At 42.3% G+C, this 23,977-nt stretch overlaps 2 protein-coding genes across 4 annotated transcripts; both read left to right on the top strand.

The window, feature by feature from the left end:
• The first annotated feature begins 493 nt into the window (after nucleotides 1-493).
• On the top strand, nucleotides 494-13,795 carry tfcp2l1 (transcription factor CP2-like 1). Of its 3 annotated transcripts, XM_069154389.1 has the most exons (15): nucleotides 504-938; nucleotides 1,471-1,619; nucleotides 3,025-3,098; nucleotides 5,563-5,668; nucleotides 6,350-6,456; nucleotides 6,567-6,719; nucleotides 6,832-6,942; nucleotides 8,131-8,234; nucleotides 9,188-9,239; nucleotides 9,375-9,468; nucleotides 9,691-9,781; nucleotides 10,224-10,306; nucleotides 10,872-11,014; nucleotides 12,500-12,551; nucleotides 12,665-12,786. In XM_069154389.1, exons 1-15 carry the CDS (start codon nucleotides 880-882, stop codon nucleotides 12,700-12,702), a joined length of 1,416 nt encoding a protein of 471 aa, XP_069010490.1. In that variant the 5' UTR covers nucleotides 504-879; the 3' UTR covers nucleotides 12,703-12,786. The 3 variants fall into 3 exon arrangements, with proteins under 3 accessions (XP_069010489.1, XP_069010490.1, XP_069010491.1); XM_069154388.1 differs by lacking the exon at nucleotides 10,872-11,014 and having other exon boundaries at nucleotides 494-938; nucleotides 12,665-13,795; XM_069154390.1 differs by lacking the exons at nucleotides 504-938; nucleotides 10,872-11,014 and adding an exon at nucleotides 2,587-2,650 and having other exon boundaries at nucleotides 1,586-1,619; nucleotides 12,665-13,795.
• A 94-nt stretch (nucleotides 13,796-13,889) lies between these two features.
• Nucleotides 13,890-23,653, top strand: LOC138201158 (sterile alpha motif domain-containing protein 9-like). Its single transcript, XM_069154387.1, has 4 exons — nucleotides 13,890-15,334; nucleotides 17,155-17,217; nucleotides 17,312-17,370; nucleotides 18,166-23,653. Exons 3-4 carry the CDS (start codon nucleotides 17,347-17,349, stop codon nucleotides 22,678-22,680), a joined length of 4,539 nt encoding a protein of 1,512 aa, XP_069010488.1. The 5' UTR covers nucleotides 13,890-15,334; nucleotides 17,155-17,217; nucleotides 17,312-17,346; the 3' UTR covers nucleotides 22,681-23,653.
• Nucleotides 23,654-23,977: the final 324 nt, after the last annotated feature.

A 23,977-nucleotide genomic window follows, 5' to 3' on the forward strand; every position in this document is an offset into this window, starting at 1 on the left:
TCTCCTCTTGCCCCCCCTCCCCCTCCCTCCCCACCCCTCCGACCCCTCACCCCCTCGCAGGTTGAACCTTGGCTCCCCACGGGGGGGGGGGGTCATGGGAGCAGTTGTTGTCCATCCATTTACAAGCTCATGCATCCGAGCGCTGAGGTGTTCTTAGCCGCTCGGGTTAAACATTAACCCGGGCAGACTTTGAGATGACCGGCGACTAATCTGTGGTCCCTCGGAGGAGCTGCGAGGAGGCCGGACGGCAGCTGAAGTGAGGTGTGTGTGTGTGTGGGGGGGGGGGTTCATGTCTTCAAATTTAAACCTGCATTTTGGGGATTTAACTGTCTGGTGGAAAGCAAGAAAATTGCATTGACAGCGGGGTTTTATTTTTATTTCATTTTTTTTTTTTTTTTTTTAACATTTGTTACCGTCGCCGCGATGTCGTCTGCTTTTGTTTGGGTTCATCAAAAAAAAAAAAAAAAAAAAAAAAAAAAACCTGCTGCCACTGCTGTTTTTTTTTTTTGGTTTCCCGCCAAACGTTTTACCTCCCAACATACACTCGCTCCATAAAGCGAGTCCGGCATTAGGGGCCAGACTGTAAAGTCAGAGTCAACAACTCATTAAAAGCGAAGCTCGCCTATTAATGCATCAACCCAGCTGGGGCATCGGCGGTGGGAGGCGCGCGCAGTGCACGCGCCTCCTCTCAAAGGTCACCCGAGGTATGCTAATGGGACTCCTGATGACATCACTCGGGACAGTATAAGAGGCGGCCGACGAAAGCTCGGCTGCAAAACTCTTGAACGGAAAGCGCCGTCCTGCTCCACCTTCCTCCTTCTCCTTCTCCTCCTCCTCCGTGGTCCTGGGATAGTAGGAGAAGACACCGTCCTGGAAAATATGCTGTTCTGCCATTCGCAGCCGGAGTCCTACCACCAGCACTCTGCTAGTTACATTAGGTAAAGCACCGCGGTGACCGGAGGGCTTCACAAAACGTCTGGATGTTATGCACTTTTGTCTCGAGAAAGAAAAGTCAATTCAAAAACATTGTTTACTTTAATTGCACAAGAATTTGCATATAAACAGAAGTGCTCGTGGGATTTATTTTGTGTGTGTGTGTGTAAATGTGTAGAATTGCATTATTTCTGCCTCCAGGAGCACATTTAGAAATTTGGATTATTTACATTCAACAAACGTGTTGAATTCAAGTTTTTTAAAATGCTTTTTTTTTTTCTTTTTTTTTTTTTTTTTTTTTTTTTTAATTGTTCATTTTAAAGGAGAATTGCATTCAAAATCCACATTTACGCATCAAAAACCGACCACGTGGATTTACCCGTTCTTTTTCCACACTAATAAACAAAATGAACAGTGGCCGCACGAGACCGTTGCGTTTTGCACCTTTGTTCCCGTGACTGAGTGATTAGATAGGAGCCTTCATCGCCCATCTCCCCTCTTTCCTCTCCTCTTCCTCTCCCCTCTGCTCTCTTTCAGAGAGGCCTTGGCGCCTTTCTTGAAGAACGAAGAAGCCAGGCTGATGGCAGAAAGCGGCGCCAAGAGGCCGCCTTTCCAGTACGTCCTGTGTGCAGCCACCTCGCCGGCTGTCAAACAGCAGGAGGAGACTCTCACTTATCTCAACCAAGGTAGCTATCTGTCCTGCCGGTTGAATGTCCACGATGACTGAATGGACTGGAGCTCATTTTGTCACATGTGCTGCAATCCCAGCAGCAGGCAAAAGTTTCAAAAATCATAATTAATTGCACCGTGCGTCCCTGCAGTAAAGGCAGTGAAATTGCCCTGTTAATAGTTTAATACTATAAAATCTGTGGCATTTCAATTCCAGTAATAAGTATTCAGAAGTGGTTAAATTTTGCAATGAGCTATTCAATTGCTTATACAATTTAAATATTTATTATTTATTATTTTCTTTCCATAGATTTCTGTCTTTAGCAGTTAATAGACGGGACTGTAGCAATAAGACGTCCTGTTTACTTAAATTACATACATACATTAATTCTTACAGACTTTTGAATGACTAAATCACAGTTGTAAGATTTAAAAGTAGCAATATTTTCAGACCAATAAGCTATTTACAATTTATTAATCTGGGCAACATGAGCTTCTACATGTGTGTTCATTTAAACCGGTATCACGACAAAGCGTGAAATAGGCACGCCCGTCCACCACAGCAAAACGTGAGATAGCCACGCTTTGGGCTGTCTAAGCGTGAAAGTTACACGTTTTCCTGCGGTGGATGAAAATGAAACCTCGTGGTCCTGCACGGCAGTCAGTCACATGACATTTTCGTGCGTGTAAGTTTCACGCTTATATAGTGTGTAGCTTTCACGCCTGGACAGCCCGAAGCGTGGCTATCTCACGTTCTGCTTCGGTCGACGGGCGTGTCTATTTCACGCCTTGCCGTGATACCGGGTTGGTTCATTTGTCTGACTTTCATGTTATAATCTAATTCACCCTCGTCTCTTTCTTTGTGTTTTCTCGTCTGTACTTTCCCCTTCCTCCCTCACGTCGTTTTCTACCTCTGATTGTTTCTGCCTCTCATGTTTGAACGTTTTGTTTTTTTGTTTTTTTTTTCCTTTGTGCTTTATTTAGCTCCTCTGTTTTGCCCTGCTTACCTGCTCTACAGTAATTTGTTTGGAGTAAAAACACAATGAAAGTGAGCTTGCCGTAAACTTGCAACTTCTGGCCAACAATTACTCAGAAATGTTAAAGATGGCATGTATTGATTAGAAATTAATTGGCCATCGAGCTTTGTAGCTTAGCCACAGAAGCGCTGGTAGCGAAGCCTTACAGCGACCCTCGTCGGCTACTTTAATGACATTTTCCTTGTGCTATTAAACCTCATGTACGATATTTGATCAGGATGGAGATATGCAAAAGTTTTCCAGCGGCTGGCCTTGACATCTGGCTTCAAAAGTTTCCTAATTTGATTCAATCTCTATCTCCACTGCCCCCCCCTCTTTTCTGATTGACTGATTTCCCATTTTTCAATTTTAATCAGGTTTTTTTTTTGAATGTTTTAAAATGTAGGTCAGTCCTACGAAATCCGTATGCTTAACAGAAAACTAGTGGAGTATACAGATATAAGCAGCAAATATGTAAAGGTAGGTGTAAGCTATTGTGTATGTCTGTTTTTTTTTCTTCTTTCGTCTTTCTCCTCTCATCTGTATTTTTTCCAAGTCTCAGTCTCCCGGTTTGTCGCAGGTCCCTCGACCCTCCCTTCCACTTCAGGGGTGGGGTGTCGACCTTGGAGAGCTTGGTACTATCACCCAAAACTTCCTCTTTCCTAAACTTCACATGAACCCTCTTACAAACATCTCACGGTCACGACACACACACACGCACACACGCACACACACACACGCACACGCACACACACACACATCTCACCACATCTGCTTCCATCTGCATTACTGGGATTTCCTCATAAAGACTTGGGCAAGATAATTCCTTTTATTGAAGTTAGAAAAAAAATGAATCGGCAGGTATCAAATACTATTTTTCTTTGTGAGTAAAAAAAAAAACCCTTCAGCAGCCTTTGATTTCTGTCACGCCACTTTCGTCTTCACACACAGGTACTGACTGACTAAATTCCAGTCGGCTCCACTCATTAGAAAACTCGCTCTAACTTCAGAGTTTGATTTGATTCGATTTTCTGCGTGAGCGCACACGCTCGAGGCCGTAATGTTAGCTCGTAGCATCCTAGAAACACGAGAATGGGGACAGGTGGCGCGTGTGCAAACACATGACGTGGTGCATCCAGAGCTGTTTGAGCTCTGCCACTCGGTCATGCGTGGGCCTGTTCTCCACAAATGTCCCGACGGTACATGTTTTTACAGGTTGTTAAGTTTCACCCGTTGATTCGGTTCACGTCCTGGCAGAATTTGAAAAAGGTTGCTGTTGATAAAACTGTAATCTATGAGCAGAAATGTTTGTTATCTTCTATCCAAAATTCACCGGATCAATTAGATGGTAAGAAAGGCTGCTTTCAAAAATAGATGCAATTGGCAGAAATAAGACTTTGACTTTCTCTTTGTTCAGGGTTCCCACACGCCATAAAAAAAAAACAACATTTGAAGTTTTTGGATTTGAGGAAAAATGGATCAATGAATGACCTTTTTGGCTCTCAGCTTCCAAAGTGAACGCTAGGCTGTTGGGTGACGTAATCTCCGGGTTTGAAAAGTGAAGATAACGCAGGAGTACTTTAAAGTGCAATAGCACTGAGGGCCACTAGGGGCTGGCTCCAAAAAAAAAAAAAAAAAGTCTGGCTACAATAGACTTCCATTCAAAAAGCATCAACTTCTCTCAAAGTAAATAAATGTTTTCTACAAGTCGTTATGGTGTCGTTAGATAAATTCTCTCCTTCTGATAAGTGTTCTGGTGGTCCTGCTGAAAATAATTCCATAAAACATAAAAAATTGGGTCTTTGTTTGGGTCATGCCTTGTTTGATTGGCATGACTGGGGTGCAGTCAGGATATAATAATAATAATAATAATAATAATAATAATAATAATAATAATGATGATAATAATACAAATAAACCTTATTTGTAAAGTACCTTTCATACAAGAAATGTAGCTCAAAAGTGCTTTACAGCAAGATAATTACATAAAAACATGTTCAAATGTAATTTAAAAATAAACATAAACATAAAACACAAGACAAACCATTGATGAAATAAAATAGACTTATAATATAGAAAAAAAGCAGTATGTATATGTATACAAGTGTAGACAAATGCAAGAGAGCTAGTTCAAGGCTAAAGTAAAGGTTGCCAGTACAGGTGGGCGGGGCAGTAGTGTCCTCGCTCCTCCCCAGCTCGTTCAAATATGGTCACTTCTAGCCCCCCCCCCCCCCCCCCCCCCCAAAAAAAAAAAAAGAACCAAAGCGGCGACGTCAAAAATGCCAGAATGGAGGTTTTAATGGTTTAATGGTAGTTCAGACCACACGCGAAGCAAATCATTGTGATTACACAGCAGTGATTACACACCCAACAGCGACGTCACAATTATCAACCACTTTTTCGTGATTTCTTTAACAATATTTCTTCCACGTGACAAGAACATAAGGTCGAAATGATATCTCATGTTGACGGTCAGCGAGGGGTCAATCTGAAGGACAAGCCACTGGACTTCGTATACGGAGATGAAGAAAACCAGTTTGACTGTTAGAAAGCGGGAAGGGCTAAAAAAAAAAAAAAAAAAAAGGTTTGCGACGACTCCATTGGTTGGACTCTCCAGTGACACACAGTAGCTCAACAGGTGACTCGAAATGTCATTATGTGTGTTGACCATGTGAGTGTGGGAGCCCTGTTCTACGGGAGGAAAGTCACCGTCACCACTGCATCTCACAGGTGTCACATGCAGCTTCATTGGCAGCTGGTCATTTTCCCTTAATGGATATATATGAAGTTTAAGTATGACCGCTGTGTGATGGCCGTGTGTGGAGCTGAAATTCACTCTTGAGTTTCCACCTCCTCACCGCTGCCCAATGACGCTGCTTCAGTATGTTTCAATGACTGAACTGAGGGGAAACCCGGCCTGAAACCCGGCCCTGCCTGTCCACAGAGCCTTGTGCGGGTGGTGTTTCACGACCGTCGGCTGCAGTACATGGAGCACCAGCAGCTGGAGGGATGGAGGTGGAACAGGCCCGGCGACCGAATCCTGGATATAGGTGAGCCGAACAGTTCCAACATATCAGCGGAGATTCAGAAAAGCCCGTTCGTATGACAAATGAAAGATTGCTGAGTGAGGAGCTTGTTTGCTGTGAGTGTCGTCAATGGGAGTTAATTTTGCATCAGCCCCAGTTGACCAAAGTAGTAGACTAGTTTGGGTTGGAACAACTACGATCAGTACATCTTTTCATTTGACATTTCTTCACATCATTCATTATTCGTGACACAAGTCGAGTTAACCCTCCTGTTGTCCTCGGGTCAAAATGACCCGCAGCCGTGTTCAACCAAGTTCTATTTTATTTTCATATTTTTTGGGGATCATTGGTGACAAGGAGGCAGTGAGGGTTTCTTTAAAGAATGATGACCAATGATCCCCCCAAAAAATATAAAAATATAGAAATAAAATAGAACTTGGTTGAACACAGCTTTGACCCGAGGACAACACGAGGGTTAAGCCAACAAGCCGATGTTGTCATTCACCGAACCACGATGCTACCAAACAACTGCTGTTCATTTGAATCCTGATCCGTTTACAGAAGTGCGTTGCATCACTTTTTCACAACCGAGACCTGCCAATTTGAAACCACTCTTTAGGGCGAAAACAGAAATAAATGAAATCAAAACAAAAGTAGGTTTGCATGGCCTTTAAGTGTAAAGCTAATCCGTCTGATTGCTTGCAGATATCCCCCTCTCGGTGGGGGCGCTGGAGCCTCGTTCCCACCCTCTGCACCTCAACACCATCGAGTTCCTCTGGGATCCCGTCAAGAGCGCTTCTGTTTTCATCCAGGTACCGATAAGTTCCCGGCCAAACTGTGTCTCGGAGGTAATCGGCGTCTGTGATTCTAGATTTCACGTAATTTCATTTTTCCCTTGTCTCTTTTTTTTTTTTTTTTTCAGGTCAACTGCATCAGCACTGAGTTCACGCCCAGGAAGCACGGCGGGGAGAAAGGGGTGCCCTTTCGCATCCAGGTGGACACGTTCACCACCAATGAACACGGGGAGTACATGGAGCACGTCCATTCGTCCAGCTGCCAGGTCAAAGTCTTCAAGGTGAGACACTTTCTGACCGTCATCGGCACTTCCCTTCGGAAATATATCTTTATTTTTACCGATGACAGGATTGTATATTTTACTCCTGACGTATCGGGGTTTTTTTTTTAAGCCTAAAGGAGCCGATCGCAAACTGAAGACAGACCGGGAAAAGATCGATAAAAAGGCCCCTCAAGACAGAGAAAAGTATCAACCGTCCCACGAGACCACGCTGCTGAAAGAGGTGAGGCGGATCGGAGAGGACATCGTTGTTTGTTTTCAGTTCGTCAGGCGTGCTGTAACTTTATTTACTGATCCCAGTAGTAAATTCTTGTGTCCCCTGGATATTCGTCTGACATCATCAGAACTCCATGCAAACCTGCCCGTCGGAGTATTTTCCTTCCCCCGCTTTTTTTGCTTCCTCGCGCACGGAACAGTTTAAACCGGTGTTTACATCTCGGTGTTAATACGTTACCGCTTTCGAGTCATTCTTTTAAAAAGTTGTCTCGCCTCGTTGCTGAGGCTCGTCAATGATTGGGTCTCTCTCTCTCTCGGTGCGTCAAGCGATTCAGCTGCTTCTGCGTTGGTGTTAATCTGGTTTGTTATTCCACCGGATGAAAGATAAACCGGACCGGAGCTGATCCGAGCAACTATTAAACTGAATGTGAAGTGAAGTTAAGTAAAAGTTTTACACCACAATGAAAGAATAGAAATTAAAGTCCTGCGTTTAAAACTGTTGAAGTACACGTGTGCTCATTATGCAGAATGGCCTCGTAAACAAGTGTTATATTATTACAGGCTTGTATATATTGGATTATTATGAATGCATTAAGATACAAGCGACATATTAGTGTTGATAAAGTTGAAAGATTTTATCTACTTTAGATGCTGTTTGATAGTTTAATCCAGAACAGTGTGTCATATTTAATGGGTTTACTTCATGTTTTTGATTTAACTGTAAAGTAAGCGCTCATCATGTCGTGAAAAATGTAGTGAAACACACGTATAAAGCAGCTCAAAATGTACTCGAGTAAATGTCCTTAGTTACGATCCATTGTTTCTGAAAACAGCGAAATGGGAAAAGATATTTCCCTCCCCCCGGATTAAACAACAAAAAAGTTGCTGAATGTCTCTGAATATCGAATATTTTAAAGCAATGTTATTATTATTACGTTTTGGCCACCTGGGGGCAGCGTAACACCCTGAAAACACAACACGGACATACAGGTATTTACCTTGTGCGCTCATGCAAACAGTTGTTTGTTTAAATATCCAGCAGACGTGGAGCCGTCTGTACGCCCCCTAAAAAGAGGCTAAAAGTCTCTTTAGGGGGGAACGATGGATCGTTTAATCCATCGCGTGTTTTAATTTGACAATTTAAATATTTCAGTCTGGTATCTTCAACCCGTTTTACGTCTTTCTTTTTGTCCAGTGCTCCCCGTGGCCCGATGCCTTGAATCTCACCAGCCACAGCAGCAGCAGCACTCCTTCACCAGTTTACCACAGCTCCCCAACGTCCTGCAGTTTCACGGATGGGTGAGTCGGCATTCACACCGCGCGTCACCACCACGGTTCGCTCCAATCCTACTAATTTTGTAGATCTCTGTCGGACAACGATGGATTCATTACCGAAAGTGGCTACAGTTATTTTTTTGGTTTGATTTCATAGATTTGTTGGAAAGATCAAACTGCGGAAAAAAAAACCCAATAAATGATATTTCTAAGGCTGAGGCTGATCAAGCTACCAGTCGTATAACACAAGCCGGTCCCTCCGGGAACGAAAATGTTTGAATTTGTGGTGGATTTTCTCAAAAATTGTGAAGTTATTTGTGGAATTTTAGGTCAATTCTTCTTCTTTTTTTTATTTAGGTAAAATTGCAAGTTTCGACAATTTTTTTTGCTTTCTTTTACAACTTTAACAACAAGAGTCATATGTAATCACTTCCTTTCATGACAATCATGCTGCACATCACAGACATATTTTAGTTGTAATCTTTTTTTAAATTTCTTTATCTAAGTTAAAATATAGAAAACAAAGGCTACGTCTGCTGTTAAAATAAGAGCTTTAGATGCTGTTTAATTAATATTATTTCAACACACAAAAAAAGTGCAGTCACAACTTGAAGTGTGTATAAAACTGATTTAACATACTGTATAGTTGTTGTTTTTTTGGGGCCTTTATGCCGTAATACTTTCAGCGGAGCTTCTGTTGACGAACATGTTTTGCGGAAAGTTCGCGGGAATTTTGGAAAAAATTGCAAGCTCCCGTAAAATATTGAGGGGATTGCTTGAAGTTGCGTTAACCGCTGCGATAGCACGATTTCCTGGAGAGACTGACTAGCAGTTGTAACAGCACCCTCGGTTGGTGCTTCCCAGGAACAACCATCAACGTGGAGAATTTAAAACGGAGAAGTGTAAGAACAGAAAAAGGAATTCCTCAACCAATCACCCCGATCTGTTCTTTCCTCCTCGTGCGCACGTTTCTCTAGCAACTGTTCTCCAAACCAGCAGGGGGAGCTGTTCGTGCCCGGCTGCTCCGATGTAAGTAAACGGGGAGCGGCGCAGTGTGAAAAGCGTTGACGTTGCTCTCTTATTCCTTTTAGGCCATTATTTGGAGACAGCGGCCGCTCCTCTGCTGTACTCATTTCAAGGGCTCTTCTTCTTTTTGACATGTAGCACCTCCTGCCGTCGTCCTCGCCGCAGGACACTCAGCAGTGGCTGCAGCGTCACCGGTTCTCGCCTTTCTCGCGGCTCTTCTCCAGCTTCTCAGGTAACGCGGGTGAAAATCGCCGCAGGTTTTTTTTGGTGAAAGGAAAAAGAGGGTGATTTCAGTGATTTCTCTTTCGGCCCGGGCCTCTCTGTAAAGTCGAAAAAAGAGAATAGATTTCTGTTGATGTGTTTGTGTATCCCAGCTCAGATCAGATCAGATCACAGGAACACAAACTGTAGAGCCGGGCGACGAGCAGAACCAGATTTTCTGCTGCTGTTGCAGGTGCTGATGTCTTGAGGATGAGCAGGGAGGATCTGATCCAGATCTGCGGCCCGGCAGACGGCATTCGCCTCTTCAACACGATGAAGGGGAGGTGAGACGTTGGACTGCGCTGCTGCTCGGTCACACCGCAAGGGGGCGCAGACAGATTCATCATTTTGCTACTCCCAGTCTGAAAAAAAGCCTATTACCTCCTGTCTCTTTAAGAGCCCTCCTCCACCCCCACCCTCCACCCCCCTGCTTCCCCACACCTCCCCCCCCTCCAAAAGCCCGGTGTCCTCTGATTGGCCAACTTTTAGACGCCCTTAAAGGGCTTTTCACATTTTTACTTTTGACGCTGTGACATTAAACACAGAAAACGTATGACGGGTTCCTTTTTAAAGAAATGCCTGCAGACACGACTCTGAAAAAGGCTGATACCTGCATTTAAAACCCGTCTCGTCACGAGGAAAAACTTGAGACGTGTCCCGAATCGCGTCAGCGCTGCCTCTTCTTCAACTGCTGATGTCACAGCCTTGTTGTTTGACTCCTTCCAGGTGTATACAGCCCCGTCTCACCGTCTATGTGTGTCAGCAGCAGGCCAGAAATCCACCTCCCATCAAGCCAGGGGGAGGAGACAGTAAGTGTTCACACTGTGATTCATACTGTATGATCCCTCTGAACATATCCATGAGGCCATTGCAAGTTTTTTTTTTTTTTTTTTTTTTTGGGGGGGGGGGGGGGGGGGGGGGGGCGTGACCTTCCAGTCAAAAACTTTTAGGCCGCCTCAGAGATAAATGTTTGTGAGCTCGCTTTTTCTCCCAAACTTTTATGAGAACCTTTTTGTTACCGCCAACTTCCAAACCCGCCGTGATGTCACCTGTTGGTTCGTGAACTGCTGTTTTAGAGCATCCCGGTACTTTTGGCGTCCTACGTTTAACATACTAAGTGTTAGGACGTACCAAATCTTTTTTTTTTTTTTTTTTTGGTGTACTAAATACGACGGCAGTAAGGACAGTGCAACGCAGGGTTTGTTTGAACCAGACCGAGAACCCGATTACGCTAAGCCCCGCCCACTAAACATCATCACACAAAAAAAAAACAGCAACGTCAGAACGCCACAGAGAATAACGCGTTGAAGATCAGTCGCGTGTTCTGCTTGAGTCGTGAACGGCCTCCCGTCTTCTCCTCTGTCGTCCCTGCAGTCTACCACGCTCTGTACCTGGAGGAGCTGACGCTGTCGGGCCTCGCCGAGAAGATCGCTCTGCTGTACAGCATCACTCCGCAACAGATCACGCACATCTACCGACAAAAACCCACCGGGATCCACGTCTTAGTGTCCGACGAGGTAAACCGTCACGCACCCGAACTCCTCCAACTCTTTACTAATTTCTTTGGAGAGATGAGGTCCCTGCGAGTGCCGCTGAACAGGATTCATGTTCTGTGGAACCGGAGTCACGATCCGGAGAAATTTCTGCTTCAACCCTCTCTCGTTATTTACGTGGAGTCGAACGGCCGTGCGATCGTTTCTACAACAGCAAGCAGATTATTGAGGCTTTCCTCAACTTCTTCTGCATGTTGTCTTCAGTCTCAACACGCACACACACACACACAAAACGGCGTTTGCTGCCTCCGTGTGGTCACTCATGTAATTACACCGTTAAGTCCTGCCTGCACGTATGCAACAGCAACAACAGCAGAATAATACTGCTGTTGCTACGACTTAGAGAACAATTAAATGTTTCTTTTCTTAAATTCAGGATTCGTGAATCAGTTTTTACATTGTCGAATCATTTAAAGCTACAGTGTAGTTTCCTCCATTGCATTCAAGCCCTTACAAGTTCCCACGATCCTTCTAAATCGTGTCACCGCCACAAAAATCTCTGTATTTTCCCCAGTTAGCATTTTGACGAATACTAACAAGTGTTGTCAGACTGAATAGATTAAAAAATATATATATTTTGAGGTAAAACGAGGCATTTCACCTGGACGGTGTTGGAAATTACGCTGCTGTATCGTTACGTTCACTTAAGTGAAAAGTTTGAGCACTTCTTCCGAAAGAGAACTAACATTTCTACGAATCTTTTCTTTTTAAGGACGATGCTACTTAAGTGTAAATCAACCGCCTCAAAGTGGCCGGAAAGGTTGTTTCAATTCAATTCAGGAAGGAAAAACCAGACCTCCGGAAGGTGGGCGGCCTTCCGCCTCGACCGGTTGTGTGCCGAAGGGGGAGAGCACAGCGAGAAAAGAGCAGCGTAGAGATCCAACGCAACGCACTGTCGGTGCGCTCGAAAGACTTTGGATATGATGCAGCGCGTTCTCGATCACAGCTGCCTCAAACTCGGGTTCATAAAGCGTGAAGTATGTTTTGGTCCCGTGTTGGGGGACATTTTTAAAAAAAAGCGAACGTTGAACACTATTTTGAAGATTTTACTGTTGACTTTTAAGACAACTTGTGTCTGTTTCCTTCCGGAGACACGTTTTTAAAACTTAAGGGTGACGAAGCATTTTCCCCAAGTTATGAAATAAAGGTCTGCAGAGTCAGTGACATCTTTTTCACCTCTTCTTAAAACAGACTTTTATCGAAGAGCCTTTGCAGATTTTAGCTGATTTTAGTGATCGACTCTTATTTCTTTTATGCTCCTGTTTTAATTTGTTGATTTACACGATGGTCGTGTTTGTTAAAGGCTTTTTGGAATTCACCCGTTGTTTTGTTTTAATGGATCATTTTTATTGCGAAGCACTTTGTAACTGGAGTTTAGAAACGTGCTATACAAATAAAGTTTATTATTATCATTATTATTATTAATTCCGGTCCATCTCTTGGTTTCAGATGGTGCAGAACTTCAGGGAGGAAACGAGTTTCATCATCAGCACGATCAGGGGTAACCGTTTTCACCATCACAACTCGCCGTTAGATATTCAGTATCCATCCCGTGTGTACGTATTTTTTTTTTTTTTGAATGGTCTTTCACCGCGTTGTTCTCCGTTAAAACAGACGAAAGCACAGACGGCCACCACGTCGTGTTGAAATGACCTGCAAGGAAACTCGGGAGGTGCAAAGTTTCATCAGTGGAGCTGTACAGATTGTAAATAAATCTATCTACACTAAAGTATGTGACATTTACTTTTACAGTTCAGGAGAACGCTGTTCAGCTCTCAGTTTACTGGTGATTTTCTTTTCCTTGTTTTTCTTTCATGTTTTATTTGTATTTTGGTTGAGTTACTGATTCGTGTTTGATGTTCCCTGTAATTCGCGGTAAACAGCGCTGTGCTTGCATATTACATATGATGCACACATCTTTGGCTACATACAAAATGCAAGCTTCGTGATAATAAAGCAAAAATAAGCGTCACGCATCGTCACGCCAACAAAACCCAAAAGACAAATGAACAAACCTGAAGACGTGTGTGATCTCCCAGGGTTCCCGGCTTTTCAGACCATGTAGCGCTCTGCACCAAACCAACTTCGCACTGCGGATACCAACGAATTAACCGTTATTTAACTGTTCGAAAGCTTCAGAAAGGCTAAATAACAACAACATGAGGCTTCTGTTTCAGCATTGAAATGTTTGTCTGAGCTAGTTAAAGATTCCCACTCGTGCAGCTGCGTCGGGCTAACGTTAGTCTTACGCATAGGCCGTATATAAAAGAGAAAAATGAGGCAGATGCGGAAGTGCATAAGGCTGCAATACCACAGAGTGCCACTAGGTGTTGACTCCATAGACTCCCATTCAACTTCTCTCGTACAATTCAAAGTTATTAAAATCTCTCCAGCAGTTATCTCAGTCTTTTTAGTTTTCTGGAGGTCCATCTGAAAATAATCCCTCATTCATTAGAAAATAAGCCTCAAAATGCTGGTTTATATTTTTTTTGGAGGGGGTGGGGTTCCCAATGAGATCCAATGCTCACTCCGGCGACGGCCAACATCTGAACTCGAGGCTTCATAATAGACGTTCACGAACCATTGGGCGACGTCATTGTTGGTTCCCGCTCTGTCTTGTGCTGTCGGCTGTGACGTGAATCAGCACAACATATTTAAACGACTAACGACTTTTTTTCCATCATTGTAATGTGGCATGTACATCTAACAACTATTCTCTATAATAAAATGAAATTATATAACATTTTTTTTGGACTTGGACCAGTTGAAGTGCAAATGTTAGACCTTCTGTACCAGATGCTCTTCCCCACCCGCCTTCGTGAAGAGTGGTCATTATGCAGTCCCACTTTGCTGGTGTTTAAAAACGTGAAAACACCAACACAAACTAACTGATCAAGGTAGAACCAGCCGCTCATGTTCTGCGAGGTACAATTACCGTTTTTATCAATGGAGTCTGGCAGCTTTGAAGAGAGCGCTAAAACAGCTTCAGTTCCTTAACGGAGAGAGATCGGTCTGACGGCAAGGTAAAGAAATGAAAATATTCTAAATTTAACAATCACTTTAACTGATTTCATTGTGTGGGCCTCTTTTTTTATTTAGCTAAAATACATTTTCTTGCCGTCCCGGTCAACAGCAGTACGTAGCTTAGCGTTTGTGCTGCCTTCTTCTCCAAACTGGGGAAGTGCCGACTGCAGGTAGTACACTGACTATGGAAACAGGAAATATCTTACGCAACCCCACTTTAAAAAAAAAAAAAAAAAAAAAAGCAAACTTTCAGGTTTGAGTGACAGGTTGAGGCTAGTTTCGCGCTGTGAGTGAACGGGTGCCCAGCTTGAGAGAGCTCCTGAATCTGTGCATTTCTAACTGAAAGATAACATCTTCTGCCTCCATTTATCAATTCGCTATAATATGTTGGATTCATGTTAATGTGTATTTAAAGACATTTAAATTTGTGGAAAAAAAAAATATATAAAAAAAATATGAAAAATTGTCTAATCAACCAAAAATGTCACGACCCCCTGCAGTACCTCTGCGGACCCCCTGCTGAAGACCTCTGCTTTAAAGTGCTGTTGTTGTTGTTGTTATTTTTTACCAAACATGCCTGGCTGTTCTATGCTGATGGAGCCCATTGAAGGTGTCAGGAGCCCCTTATATTTGACCACCTGTGCCCCTCAGACATCCCGAGTCCGCCCCTGTCCACAGAGAGACGAGAGTAAAAACTAACCACAGCTTAAGAATGCTTTAAAACTCGTTAAGCGTGATTTTTTTTTTTAGATACGATTTGTGCGACTTAGAAATTAAAAAAAAAAAAAATACGCTCAGAACTTCTCTAAGAAAAATCACGTTTTAAGGTTTTCTTTAGGATAACAATAATTCTGTGGTAATTGTCAGCACGTCCAACGGCACATATCAAAACAGATATCCTAATAGTGAATTCGGCGTGCTTCGCTTTCCTGGAAAGTCTTGCAGTAAGTATCGTTTTTTGTGAACTAGCACGCAGACGCACGCACTTCCTTTTTTTTTTGTTGTTTTGCTTAGGTTTCGTTTTCGGGGAATGAACGCCCTTCTGCTCAATTTCTTCCGTGTTCTTCAGTCGGTATTTATCTCCATCTTCTTTATTCTCGGCTGCAACCGAACGCGTGAAGTCGTGCTTTACTTTAAACTACTTCCCACCGAAAGTGTGTCACAGCAAGCCTTTAAAAAAAAAAGAAAAGAAAAGAAAAAGACGTTAAACAGCGAGGACAGCAAACTGATGGGAGTCTGAATGAAGTTTGTTCGGGAATGGTGAGTGTTTATTGTCTCTATCCTGATTCTATGTGATGAGAGTGATACAAGCTGAAAAATAAGTTTGAATGATGAACAGTATATCATCAGTTTTAGGATGATGTCCTTTAATCCAGTTTTATTATATTTGTTGTTCTTGCCTTTGACTTTGAAGGTATTTGTGATCTCAGGAAATGACTTTTTTCCTGACGCCTGTTAAACCTGCAGTCATTTAAAATAAATGCGTGACAGATCATAATCAGTGGAAGAAAAAAAAAACATGTTGATGGTTCTGTTTGCAAAGGTATGTTGGGACTGTGTAATGACCAGGCAGATTCTTCTTCCTGGTTTCATGAGATTTAAATCGTGTGACAACAGACAGGAAGTTAAAAAGAAGAAGCAGATTAGAAGTGGATTTAAAGGTTGTAGTGTGTGGTTTGTTGCTGATGTATAACAATCAGTTAACTGTTAATCAATTTCATAATTCAGGTTTATATTTAATGGACACTGGGGATGATTTTTTTTTTTGATTACAATAGGTTATTGAAATGCAATGAGAGGAAAATATATTTTCTGCTGCATTTTTAGGGTGTAAGAGTTGAAAAAAAAAAAAAAAAAAAAAGCACAGGACCAAACATATGTGGTATGATGGTTTTCCATACCCGGGGGGGGCAGGTTTTGTTCTACCAGTGCCAAATAGAGAACCTGTGGGCCACTCCCTTTGGTGATTTCTGACATGTGATAACAAGCAGTGTAGGTGTAAATAAAGGGTCAGATAGCAGGGATGGTACAGGTGAAAACATTTGGTTTTACGGTCTAACCCTTATGGTTGTAGCGGCTACTGTTTTGCCATGACTCACGTAGCTTCAGGCTCAGATGATTGAATTACTGCCGCAGGTTTAAGAAGGTGGGGCCCTGCGCTGCGGTGGATACATGAACTGTGCGATGGGACGCGTGTGTTTCTGAAATTACAGATGAGGTCAACTTAAAAAAAAAAAAAAAAAAAACTAAACCCAGACTTTTGGTCAAATTTGGTCAGATAGAAAGCCTTTGTTTTTATTTTGTAAACAGCTGCATTTTTACAACCAATAGTGTCGTCAAGTAAATCTCTACTATACCGTTCAGCTGCCCTCGACAAAATCAATATTCTGTAAAGTGTAAACAAACATTTACCGCACAGACCGCCTGCGCACAACCGACTGCTGACGTCGTTCGCTGCATTCAAAAGGAACTCGTGAGCTCGTGGTTACAATACGGGAAGTCATGCTCCCCGTTGCGCTCGTCGTACAAGTGAGAACATCGCTGCTAGGAAACAGCAACATGGACGCCGTCTAGAAGCCACAGAGGCCAACAATTCAGCAAACTAGCAGGCAGGTAACGGGATTATAATATATTAGCAAAATATTCCGCCATTTCCTCAATTGTTCCACAAACACATTAAAACTCCCTGAGTTCACGAGCTTACTGAAAATTTCAAGGTCCGATGTCGTGAACACCACAAGAGGGGGGCGTTAATATGGAATCTACTCGTGTACACGGTAAACACGGTCCCATTTGAACGCAGCAATTGTCCACCACCTACCGGGTTTTTGCTATGCAGACAGCATACATCTCCACAAATATAGCAATAAATAGTAGTTACTGGACGTAACTTCAGTTCTATGAGTACATGCGAATTGTATTTCTTTCAGTGGGGTGGGGGGGGTGGGGGAGGGTCCTGTTGGGTAGGATGAAACATCAGTCATCACTGATGTTACATTTGTGAGGAAATGACCTACTCCTACAGTAATTTTGTTTAGTCATTTGTTAAATAATATTTTTTACGTTGTTTTTTTTTGCAGCATTTATGGTCAAGATTTGTGAAAAGTGAAGCAGCTGTCATGGACAATCTGGAAAAAATTCAGGTAAGCTGAAATCAGTTGCTATCAGTACTGTGCTGGTCCTCTATTGTTAATTGCTCTCTGTGAATCATTATTTATTTATTTTTTTTTGCATTAGTGATCTACATTTCTGAAGAAGGAACCAGTGCTGGTATGGCAGATCAAGGTGATATGAAGGTACGTAACATTTGAAATAATTAATGATTAAAAACATTTAATATTTAAATGCTGACTACGTGGAGCGATCAAAAAGGTCTGAGAGCGTGATGCGCAATGAGCGGAGGGAGGCAATAACCTTCATGTGTAAGTATTCCAAGTTAGGTCACGTGGACCTGAACAGATTGTGCATGTAAAATCACGTTTCAAGAGGGGCAGAACGTCACTGTCCAAGACCGGAGAAGGCGCATCCGGTCAGGAGCAACCGGGTTTATTTGACATTTGCCGAGTTGTGAATTCCTTCCCCTGGGTCAGACTGTCAACACCGAGTTATACTGTTACGTTCGGAGGCATCTAAGGGAAAACATTCACTGCAAACCACCTGAACTGTGTCACAATGGCACTTTGGTTCTCCAAGGAGACAATGAACTCGCTTACAGCGTGTTGAAGACAGGCAAGTTTCTTGCAGTTGCTCCCCGCCACCCCTACGTGCTGGATATTGCTCCTTTCGTCTTGTTCCTTTCAAAATTCTTTCTGTTGCGCAACAATTTTATGTGCACTTAAGTTTCAGGTCTATGTTGAAGTTGCAAATACAAACGTACCAGTGGTCAAAAAAACACTTCAAACTCAGGTGTTGATCAAGCACGTAACTTGGAATACTTACTTATGAAGATGCTTCGTGCACATTACTGAGTTGCGGTCAATTTGCATGCAACAGCCTCCTTGATGGACCTTTGTAAAATGTATAAATAATTAAGTGTGCACTAACTATGTTTAAAATAAGCAAAACTAACGTACTATTTATCTTACTGTCAGGAGGAGGATATGTCACGGGACATCAAGGAATGGACTAAACATCAAGTCAGAAAATGGGTTCTCACGTTGAATGGAGTGGATGACACAGTTGCTGAAAAATTATTTCAGCAAGACATCAGTGGTGAGAGTCTTCTGCTTTTAGATGAAACACACCTGAAAGATATGGGTGTGACTTTTGGACCAGCAATACTTATCATTAATGCCAGAAAAGAGGTAGTGAAGTTTCGGGTAGAGGAGCCAAAAAGTTCTACAAACCAGCCTGGAAAATCAAGCAAGCCTTATCCATTTTGTAGACAGCACGATACATTCAGATACATTCAGAACGACATTCTTGATGTTCCAGAATCAGGTGCCTCCAACTTGATTGAACCCTGCCACGAGTACAAAGGTTTCACCAATACAACCGACGAAACAAAATTAACCAAGTTCACGAAAGAGGCTATTCGCTTTGCAGCTGCCTGCATGAATAGCCGCACCAACGGCACTATACATTTTGGAATAGGGGACAAGCCAGAAGGTTTCATCCACGGTCAAGTGTTGGGGGTTGTTGTTGAGGACAAAGAAGCTTATGGAAATGAACTAAAATCTGCCATTGATTTTCATTTTGACCATAAAAACAAAGAGGCTGCTCAAAGGTGCATCAAACCGCCCCGATTCGTTGAGGTTCTCAATAAGGACTCCACTTCATCCGACAAATGTGTGATCGAAGTGGACGTCGTCCCTGACTTTACAATCTGTGAAGAAAACTTCTACCACAGTTACAATTTAGGCATGAAAAAAGGGAAGAAAAAATCCAACGTTAAAGACCCTGAATCACAACCATCAAAGAATTTCTTTATCCGAGATGGCAGTAGCAGCAAAAACCTTCTTGATTCCTCGGTAGAGTACAAGCACTTTGTTGACAATATGGCTCAACGATCAGAAATCCGAAAAAAAGCAGAAGAGAAGCACCTCACTGGGATAAAAAGGAGTACTCAAGGCTCCAGATTAAGTCACATGATAACAGGTGGCTCCTCGTCTTTCGACAAGTCCAACGTTGAGCAGATCGTGATAGTAACCAACAAATCGCATTCAAGCCAGTTTGAATATCTACACTTTCTTGTAGAGCTCAATCCAGCAGCTGTTTTGGACTTTGATCCAGAATCAGCTCAACATGGATTACAGTATCAGTTTGACCAACAGAGTACAGTAAGTGCCCATTTACCTGCAAAGTATAAAATCACAGAAGGAGTTGAAGACATTGCAAAGAAGTTGGAGTTAACTCGAAAAACCAGCTGGGTCTTCTGCAATGGAGGTATTGAGTTTGAGGCACCCGTAGAGAATGACCTATGGTTGATGGACAAGGGAGCCTCTGTTCGAGATGTGATTTCTTTCTTGTGTCGGAAAGATGTGCTTCCGCACAAGAGATTCCTTGTCATTTTCTTACTTCTGTCCAGAGTCAGTGATAGGATGGACCCCCTTGTTGAAACTTTCAGCATATTCTGGCAGGAGCTCAAAGGCACAGATCAAATCCTTTGTATCTGTGACAATGAACAAGCATTTACCTCCTGGAAGGACCTGATTAATGTTCGGTGTGGAATTAACATCTCTGGTAGATGCATATATGAGCTCAGTTTTCCAGAGGTCAATGGCACGATCCTTAGTCTTTGGTCAAAAAACCGTAGATCCAGCCGTTTCCTCCCCTGCGGTGGAGGAAGCAAAGTGCTTCTTGAGAAGAAAATGGAGCGCAGCCTCAATGCCTTGGACGTTCTGTGCTTGAATCAATGTGAAGGAGGAAATGAGGACAAAATCGCCATAGAGGAGAAGTTCTACAAAGGAGGAAAAGTGTCCTGGTGGAATTTCTACTTCGCGGAGCAGCCCGGTTCCATACCGTTTATCAAACGAGATCAGTTTGACTACATCATGAACACACTCATCCCAGACTTGTGCTCCATGAAGAAAGCCAGCATGTTGCTCAACCTTAAACACATAACGGGATGTGGTGGGACAACTTTGGCCAAACATACGTTATGGGCTCTCCGGGACAGGTTCCGCTGTGCTGTCCTCAAGAACAGCAATGCTGATTTTGCTGAAGTGGCTGGTCAAGTGGTCAAACTTTTAACTTTTGACAGTGAGGAGAAGCGACCAAAGGTCCCTGTTCTGTTGATGATCGATGACTGTGATGATATGGAAAAGGTGCTTGACTTGCAACGGCTCATTGAAAAAGAATGTGTGCGAAAAGACATTCAGTCGTTGTCTGCACAGGTAATCCTACTGAACTGCATGAGATCAGACTCGGATCAGACTGACTCGGATCAGACTGACTCTGAAACGATTGCAGATACTGTATTCATTGGAAATAAGCTGTCTGCGATGGAACAGAAAATGTTCATGGAAAAACTTGTAGAAATCGAGAAAACACACAAGAATGCTGATACATTCTATGGATTCATGATCTTGAAGAGTAACTTTGAGTCCAAATATATCCAGCGCATAGTCTGCAACACTCTGAAGAGCTTCAACATGGATGAGAAACAAGCACAACTGCTGGCTGTTTTAGCACTGTTGAACGTTTACGGCAAGGGTGCCTGTCTCTCGGTCTCTCTGTGTGAGGAATTTCTTGACCTGAAACCGAAACCATTTTTTGGAACCAACAAAGTTGAGGACGGTTTTGGGAAATTTTCCAGTTTCATTGCCAGCTGCCAAATTGAGGGTGAGGTGGTCTACGAAGCTGTGAAAATCATCCATCCAAGCATTGCAAAGCAGTGTTTGAAGGAGCTTAAAGAAACGCACTGTGTGATGAAAGCTCAAATTACCGACCTTCTGCTGATTACAAACAAGTTTTATGAGAGCACACAAGGCAAAAGCAATCTTCTGCAAGATGTTCACCAGATTTTGGTTAAGAGATATCATTCAGAAGAAGAATCTCGGTTCTCTCCACTCATTCAAGACATTGAAAGTGAAACCCCTGAACTGGTAGAGATGGTGCTAAACAATGCATCAAAAAGATATGAGAAAGATGCCATTGTCACTCAGTTACTGGCCAGGTACTATTGCCTGAAAAAGATGGAATACCCTGAAGCAAAATGTTGGGCAGAGAAAGCAAAAGGGCTTTCAGTAGACAACTCCTACATTGCAGACACATCAGCGCAAGTTATCAAGCACGAGCTAAAGAACGCCATCGCAAAGAACAAGGAAGACCCAATCAGTCCGCAAAACCTGGGCACGTTTCTCAAACTGGCTAAGTCAGCAATAGAGGCATTCAAGGAGACACAGAGCCTCGCAAAGAAGGAGTCAAATCAACGTTTAAACATCCAAAGAGACAACACCCTTTTCAATACATCAGGGTGCTTGGGAGAAATTCAGGTCGGAGTACTTGTCATTGACATGCTGGAAAAGACCCCTGTATTTTCTTTCAACGGTGTCCGCCATGACCTAATGAGCCAGGTTCTCTCAGGAGATGTTCAACTTCAGGATGTGGAGAAAAAAGATCCACGGCCCAACAAAAGCAGATCTTACTATGTCATTCTAAGACAGTTCGAGGAGCTACTTTCCCACCTCAGACCTGCGATGAAGGGGAACTTTGACTTTCTTGAAAAGTTTTCGGTAAATCTGAGCTTCAGATTTGGAACGAAAGACAGTCGTGAGCAACATACCCTAAATGAGCTTTCCAGGTGCTTCAGAGTGTATGCAGATCTTTTCTGCAAGACAGATTCTGCATTTCTTTTGAAGAATAAAACCCTGAGCGTCCATTTTAAACTACACCAGATGAAACAGTTCCTAGAGAAGGAAAAAGCAGATACCTATTCTGGGCTTCTGAATCGTCTCTCGAGTCACGGCTCACCTGAAATGATGGAGAAGATTGTCAGACACTATGATTTTGTTTGTGCACCTGGCCATAACTCGACTCCAAAGGAGAGAATCAACTTAATCTATGCCAATGTTGTGTTGAGTTGTATCAAACTGGAATCACAACATTTTTACCCATACCAAAAATTAATTTATCTCCTTGGCCAAGTTCTGCAAGAGCAAATTCCATTAACTGAGAGTTTACCTCTGTACTTCATCGCAGTTCTGCTGTTGTGGCCACATCTGTATGGCTCTACAGAGTGTAGAAATCTGGGAAGGTACATCTCAATGATGAAGGCCTCTTATCACACAACGATGAAAGAAGTGTACAATGGCAAGAGTCCCGTTGTCCATTTCCTCTTGGGGAAGAAGCCTGGCTATGGACAACTGGTGCCCAATGGGGAACTCAAAAGGTGCATCAAGGCTGGGCAGGAAGTGTTCGCCTCCATGTGGAGAAATGGCAAAATATGGAAACACAAGAGGGTGCAGGAGCTCCTTTGCAGGGTCACAGGCGAGGTGAAGAGCAACTGCATATTGGCAGATACTTGTTTCCCACATCTGAAGTTCGAAGTTGCTCCGATGTATCGAAGTCAGATTAGCGGGCACGCAGAGTGGGCCAGAGTGTCGTTCTTCATCGGTTTCTCGATGAGAGGCCCTCTCGCACTTGACATTGAACTGATAACTTAAAAGGAGCCTTTTCCAGCGTACCATGTGTTCAGCTCATCGTGGCTCCATCAGTCCTATTCATCCTTGAGTTACTTGCAGTGAAACGAGATGGAAAACATTCAAATGTAAGCAACGAGCCAATTAGAAAACGTTTGGGATAGACATTCGTACTGTAGCTCACAAGTCATTGTAAATATTTTTTGAAAGATTTTTTTGGGGGAGCATTTTTCCTTTATTATACACTCACAGTAGAAACAGGGAAAGATATCCAGTGCAGGTCCAGGAGGCTGGAAATCAAACTGATCTTTTTGCTCATGCATCATGCTGCCTAACCATAAAGCACATATGAGGATCATTTATAATGAATGAAAGTTAAAAAGTTGTCGTTTCCATATTATAACGATCTGACATTTAAATATGAATATATCTATTGCCTTTTATCACGTTCTGGATTGTTTTGATGTCATATGAAAAGTTAATAATGAAATAATCTGCATCATGAATTTTACTGTACATTTTCATTTGAATACACAGTTTACTTTCAATGTTTCACATTATACAGTAATATCTCTTACCATGCATGTTCTATTATTGATGCAAGTTATTTGCTTTGAAAACCTTTTGAACAGTGTTTTAACTTACATACAGAATATCTCTCTTGTGCTTCTTTTTTACATTTTTATTCAAAAAAAGTGTTTATTCATAAATGTACCTGAAGTTTAATATACAATATGTTTTACCTTTTATAATTTTGAATTATATTACAACAGTTTTCTTCGAACAGTACTTTTTGCTTTTGCATACCATGAAAAAAAAAAGATGAGCACTGAGTTTTGCAATATTTTTACTTCTTCATAAAGATGTACTCTTTTATATTACAATGTACGAATTCATTTAACATTGACTGCACTTGCACACAAGCTCTTAAACAGTTAAGAAACATATCACTGTGTAACAAAATCTGTAAAATCAATAAAAAGTACGTTGTACCAAATTGATTGTTTTGGTTTTATGTTGGAGTAAAAAAAACCATTAGGATTATTGAACATATATATTTGCAATAATATTAATTTACCTGTACTGCACACAAGAGGGCGCCACAAGCTCAGAAATGATTAAAAAAAAAAAAAAAAACTTTTGAGTTATGTGTTCAACAGAGTCTGTTTTCAGACCACTTAAGATACTAAAATACTTTCTGTTGCGCACCAAAAGTCCAAAAGCCTTAAACAAGGTGAGGATAGCCAGTCATATTTCAGAAAAATATCATTTAAGCAAACCGGAATTCACTTTGAATCAAACGCATATATAAAATGAACCA

Source organism: Embiotoca jacksoni, unplaced genomic scaffold (assembly GCF_022577435.1).
Source record: "Embiotoca jacksoni isolate LCO1_2020_lvr unplaced genomic scaffold, fEmbJac1.0.p SCAF_2, whole genome shotgun sequence".
Lineage (NCBI taxonomy): Eukaryota > Metazoa > Chordata > Actinopteri > Embiotocidae > Embiotoca > Embiotoca jacksoni.

Excerpts from the sequence above, each read along its gene's own strand:
- tfcp2l1 (XM_069154388.1), top strand. The coding sequence starts at position 880 with ATGCTGTTCTGCCATTCGCAGCCGGAGTCCTACCACCAGCACTCTGCT. Across the intron at positions 1,620-3,024 it reads TCTCACTTATCTCAACCAAG|GTCAGTCCTACGAAATCCGT; the intron begins GTAGCTATCTGT and ends TTTAAAATGTAG. Across the intron at positions 9,469-9,690 it reads GCTCTTCTCCAGCTTCTCAG|GTGCTGATGTCTTGAGGATG; the intron begins GTAACGCGGGTG and ends CTGCTGTTGCAG.
- LOC138201158 (XM_069154387.1), top strand. The coding sequence starts at position 17,347 with ATGGCAGATCAAGGTGATATGAAG. Across the intron at positions 17,371-18,165 it reads CAGATCAAGGTGATATGAAG|GAGGAGGATATGTCACGGGA; the intron begins GTACGTAACATT and ends TCTTACTGTCAG.